Source organism: Pundamilia nyererei, unplaced genomic scaffold (genome assembly GCF_000239375.1).
Source record: "Pundamilia nyererei isolate P.nyererei 1_Seehausen unplaced genomic scaffold, PunNye1.0 scaffold00306, whole genome shotgun sequence".
Taxonomy (NCBI): Eukaryota; Metazoa; Chordata; class Actinopteri; order Cichliformes; family Cichlidae; genus Pundamilia; species Pundamilia nyererei.
The window spans coordinates 548,739-554,551 of NW_005187707.1; the positions used below are offsets into that span (position 1 = coordinate 548,739).

Sequence of the window (5,813 nt, forward strand, 5' to 3'; positions counted from 1 at the left end):
GCCTTTAGCATCCTAGGACACACCTTGTCTGGGCCTGCTGCCTTTCTGGGGCGAAGCTTCCTCAGTTGTCTCCTGACCTGATCCACTGTGACACTGGGAGATGTTTGGGAGGAGGGGAGGGGGGGAGATGTCTTGCTGCTAAGAGAGGGATTGGAGGAGGGGAGTGTCATGGTGTCAGGAAGGGGGGGAAGCGAGGGAGGTAGGAGAGTGGGGAGAGGACTCTGTAGTGAGGGTGAGGGTGGGGGGTTGTGGGCTGTTCAAATCTGATGAAGAAGTTGTTGAGTTCGTTTGCCTTCTCCACAGTCCCCCCCACTGTGCTTTTCTTGGTGTTGTGGCCTGTGATGGTTTTCACACCATTCCAGACCTCCCTCATATTGTTCCTCTCCAACTTCTGCTCCACCTTCCTCCTGTAGGTGTCCTTTGCGTCCCTCAGGCAGCGTTTCACCGCCCTCTGTGCTGCTTTCATCTCCTCCTTCACTTTGCTCCTGAAAGCCTTCATACAAAGCCTATATACATGTCAGAAAACTTATGGAGGCCTCGTCTCTGTCAAAGAGCAAATTCAGAGTCTAATCTGGCGGGAAGGAAAAGGTGATTATTGTGTATAGGGGTTAAATGAAGAAGATTTTCAAACCCAAAGTTCTTTCGAAATTGAGCCCATATTCTGAGGGTGTTAATAACTATAAGACTGGTGGTGTGCTCCCGTGAGGAGATTGGAAGGCTCGAGGTGACCAAGGCTCTAAGAGAGGTGGCGATGCAAGATGCCGCTTCAATTTGGCACCAGTCTTCATCAGGGGTATTGAGCCAGTATATGATTTTTTTTGAACATTTGAGGACCAATAGTAATGGCGGAAATTTGGAAGTCCTAAGCCGCCTAGGTCTTTAGGCCTCTGTAACTGATCCAGACATATTCTTGGTTTTTCCCCATGCCATATAAATGAGATAGAATAGAATAGAATAGAATTCAACTTTATTGTCATTGCACATGCACAGGTACAGGGCAACGAAATGCAGTTTGCATCCATCCAAAAGTGCTTTAGTGATATAGATATATTACAATATATATTAACAATAATATAGATATGTAAGTATATTACAGAAATGGGTCTATTATGGTATGTATAATGGTATGTATATGGTAAGAGATCAGAGCTTTATCAATAGATTTAAAAAATGATTTTGGAAGGTAAAGTGGGATACACTGAAAAAGATAAAGAAACTTTGGGAGTATATTCATTTTTATACAATTTACCTTCCCTGCCAACGACAAATGAAGTGGCTTCCATTTCTTTAAGTCTGATTTGACCTTTTCAAATAACGGACAGAAATTTTCTTCATAGAGATTATGCAGATCTCTTGTTATATTTATGCCTAGGTATTTGAAGCCATTTTTGGCTGTTTTGAAAGGTGCAGCACTATTCTGTATTTGAAGAGCCAGATCGTTAACAGGATAACATTCGCTTTTACTGAAGTTCAGTTTGTACCCAGAGAAGGAGCCAAAGCTGCTTAAGCTGTGAATAATATCGGGGACAGATGAAACAGGATCAGATACATACATTAACAGATCATCTGCATAAAGGGACACTCTATGCTCTTTATCCATCCTATGGATACCCGCAATTGATGGCAAGGTTTTGAGTGTAATAGAGAGGGGCTCTATGGCCAGGGCGAATAACAATGGACTTATTGGACAGCCCTGACGGGTACCCCTTGTCAACTTAAAATAACGTGAACATTTACCATTTATGATTATAGAGGCTTTGGGTGATGTATATAAAAGTCATTTCTGATATTTCTAACATTAGTTTTCTGTTGTTTTTCAACCAAACACACAGTTGTAGGTTCTCTACATTTAACCTTTGGTGAATCTCTCAAACCTAAATACAGTATTGTACAAAAGTCTTGAGTCACCAGTCATTTCTTAATATTTTGCTAGGAAATGGGGAGTAGGTGCACAAAACACCGTTTTGTGCTGCCTGTCTGCTGACGGCTTCCTATAACATGCTTCAGCTTCACTCTACATGGATGCCTTTGCCGTTCTGCACGCCTTCCTATCTGAAGAACTATAAAATTTTCCTACTTGTATAGTTAAATAAATATCTACTATATTACCCAAAATGATTTATCATTAGTGGACAATGACAGTAGGTGCAGGATTTGTTTTAGAACCATTCCTTTAGCAAAAGAAGCAAGGAAACACTTCACTACACATAACACTTCATTACTGGCAAATTGTACATAAATTATCAAAAATAAAAATATTATTTTGCATAAAAATGTTCCCCATGGATTAACATTTCTCCTCAACATGTTTAGGACTGAGCTTAAACATTTCATACTTTCTTTAATTTACAGTAAATGCATCAGATTGTATAAAATTTGTCATGAGAGGACCACATATCTTTTGGGAAAAAAATCAGCTGTTAAGAACTTAGAAAAACAGATTTTAAAAAAGTATTAAAATATATAGTTTATAAAGTTTTCATATCTACAAGAGACAAGGCAAAACTGTTGGTTAAACGGTGCACATTTGCTCAACCAAGTGATTTCTCAGAGATGCTATTCTTAAAGTTTTAGCTGAGCTTCCACTTGCCAGTTTTATTAAACTGGATTTGATACCTTCTCTTCTTTATGAAGGCTTTCCTTGCTAACTTGCTAAAGGAGTTATTACAAACTTTCACGCACTACAGTCCATCTTCTCTATGTCACACAAGTTGTATCTAACTTGGGTACCACCTAAATTTGGTAAAAATTTGTCAACTTTCTTGAACACTGGCCTTCACCTATTAGCCTCTGGCCTTCTAGCCTGGGCTGATCAATTTGAGCTAACCAAGCAAGCCAAGGAAACTGCTGTTCTGTGTCACTTGTTCATTGACTTCAATGGGCCACTATTTTTAATTATTGATATTAATAATATTGGGCCATTGATATTATTAATATTGGCTATTTATTGATCCCTCTCTATCAACATTTATAACAACCAATAAATAAAAATTTATAAAGTAAACAAAAGTGTTGATTTTGCATATTTGTCCACCAGATGGTGCACTGCAATTTGCCAGTTGCAACACCTTTGTTTGAAATGCCAAAAACACACCAGCTGATATGAGCAGAGTAGTGCAGCGCATGAATGAGTAAATAAAGGACTTCACATAATGAGTGTTTGTTTATGTTTTGTGTTGGAAAGAAAAAGAAATTGTCTGATACATTAGAAGATCAGATTTTTAAAACACCAAACATCAGTATCTTCTCCAAAATCTACATTGGTTAGGCTCTGATCATTTATGTTAATCGCAGCGTAACTGTATAAATATCATAGTCCCCTCTTATTTGCCTGTTGCAGATCACCATAGAGATTGCTCAGGACTTACTTTAAGAATGACTTCTAGGCCGTAAGTAATGAGTTAAATATATCAACTTTTCAGTTAATAATGAAACAAAATAAATTAGAAGATGTTTTAACAGTTGTTTCTTCAAGACTGCTTTCTGGTTGAGAACATCAAAGAATATAAACATTGATAACCTGAAAATAAACTTTTTTGTTTTTGTCCTTCTGTTGGACTTCTAAAAAGGCAGCCATTCATTGCTGGCATATATTTGCTCATGTCTGTGGACACAGTTATCCTTCCAGGACAAAGAGGTATGCTATAAGTCTTTTAACATAGCACAGTCCAACCTGCAGTAAATCGTGTGTTTGTGTGTGACAAAGTCTCATTTACGGGTTTATGTACTTTGTCATATAACAAAACTAACTTGGATAGCGTCTTTATTTGTAAGTAACAAATTGAATAGGTTGATTTTGTTCATCTGGACGTAGCGTTTCGAGAAATGTTTCATCACTCATCCAAGTGACTTCTTCAGCCTCAGCTGACTGCAGGTTTTCCCAACCTTATAAACAGTACATTGCACATTTTCTTCTGTGATTGCAGCTATTCTATAACTCTCTGTGAATGGTACTCATGGCCATTGATCTATCGTCTATGATCAATGGTTGTTGATCAATGGTCATGAGAATTTCCATATTAATGATCAAGGAACTGACCTCACAACCCAGTGTTTGTTTAGTGGGCTGGTTTCAGTTATTGTGCAATATACTGTTTATAAGGTTGGGGAAACCTGCAGTCAGCTGAAACTAAAGAGGTCACTTGCATGAGTGACGAAACGTTTCTCCCTTTGAATATACTATGTCCAGATGAACAGAATCAACCTTTTGGAATTTACTTATCTGGATGATTGAGCATGCATCAAGACAAATTGAATAAATATTTAAAAGTAAAGCCAGCTGTTTCAGTCTGTTCACAAATGCTTGATAGAATGCATAAATGGATAAGTCAGAAGAAAAGTGATGCCTGTCCTGACTTGCTTTGCTTTCCTGTGTTAGTTACAGATGCAGATGTCGCATGCGATTATACTTCATATCCAATCTACCCATTTGCCTTCAGGACCCACACACACCGCCTTGGTGAGAAAAACAAATAATTTTCTAACTTTTTCAGATCATTTTTTTTTTATCAGTATAAGTGTTAGTATGAATTAGTCTGTTTTTCACAGGTAAAGTGGTCAGTGGCTACAGAATCCGAGATGGGAAGTGGACCCTGATTGGGAGACAATCCCCTCAGCTACCACAGGTAGGTCATCAAATCAAAGGCCCATTTTTGGGAACCACACAGTACTGTGCTTGAGAAAACTCTCATTTCTTTATATACTGCTCAAAAATATGTTTCTAAATCATGGTTGGCTTGGGGATCAAATACATTAAATAAATTGAAGGAACACTTTTAAAGTATAGTATCAAGTCAATTAAACTTCTGGGATACTGATCCGGGGAGTTAAATATTAGAAAGGTTGTTAATCAATTTCAGCTGCTTGATGTTGGTGAAAAGAACAACAGGTACACAAAAGAGGGTCAAGAATGAGACAAGCCCCAAAACGGCAATGGTTTTCCAGGTTGAGGGCCCTGACATTTTTTCCATCCTCATCTTTCCTGACTGTATATATACTTTATATCCAGGTGATACTTAGACTTTAAAAAATGTTGGATAGATAGTCCAGTTCCTCTAGGATGGCCCGTTCATATGTGCCATTTGCAAAGGTTTGCTGTGTTTCTCAGCTTATTCTCAAGAGCATGAAGGAGAAAGGCAATTACTTTAGGAGAGCTGGGGAGTACAAGTTCCTTACCCAATTATAACTGGTATGTGTTCCTTTGTACAAGAAGGAACAGTATGAGCATTGCTAGATCCCTACAAAAAGATCTCCCACAGAGCATTGGTGTGAATGTCTATTACCGGAAAATCAAGCCATCCACATAATGTACTGTAAAAGAAAACATGATTCACCAGACTAGGCCACCTTTTTTCCATTGCTCTGTGTTATAGTTCTTATGCTTTACAATGCCCATTGTTTGTGCTTTAGAGGTGCACAGGGTTCAGCATGGGAACCCTGACTGGTCTGCACTGTGTATTCTGATACATTTCTATCAGAACCACACTTTTGTTTTGGCAGTTTCAGCCACATTCGCTCATCTGTTGGATCAATTCACACAGGCCAGTCTTTGCTCCCTATGTGCATCAGTGATGTACATGGAGTGACACATTTGGCTGCCCATGACCTTGTTGCTGGTCCTGTTGGGGCCGAGAGGGCCAGGCTGTGGGTGTGGACTCAAATGCAGACACAGAGGGAGGCAAAACAGGCGTGAACACAGTGCTTTATTTACAGTGCCTAGTGAACTTACAAAGCAGGAAACTATGAATGCTATGAACTGAGGGGCCAAACTATGAACATGAAACTCAGTGCTATGACTAGGTGCTAGATTTCAC

The 5,813-nt window shown here is 38.9% G+C and overlaps 1 protein-coding gene across 3 annotated transcripts in view; it reads left to right on the plus strand.

Annotated features, from left to right (window-relative positions):
- pam (peptidylglycine alpha-amidating monooxygenase) overlaps positions 1 to 5,813 on the plus strand; it is a 51,066-nt gene that overhangs the window by 24,369 nt on the left and 20,884 nt on the right. For all 3 annotated transcript variants that reach the window (XM_013915454.1, XM_013915455.1, XM_005751326.1), the window contains exons 8-11: positions 3,341 to 3,389; positions 3,570 to 3,637; positions 4,379 to 4,459; positions 4,549 to 4,625. In XM_013915454.1, coding sequence (XP_013770908.1) covers positions 3,341 to 3,389; positions 3,570 to 3,637; positions 4,379 to 4,459; positions 4,549 to 4,625 — 275 coding nt within the window. The remainder of the gene's footprint in view (positions 1 to 3,340; positions 3,390 to 3,569; positions 3,638 to 4,378; positions 4,460 to 4,548; positions 4,626 to 5,813) is intronic.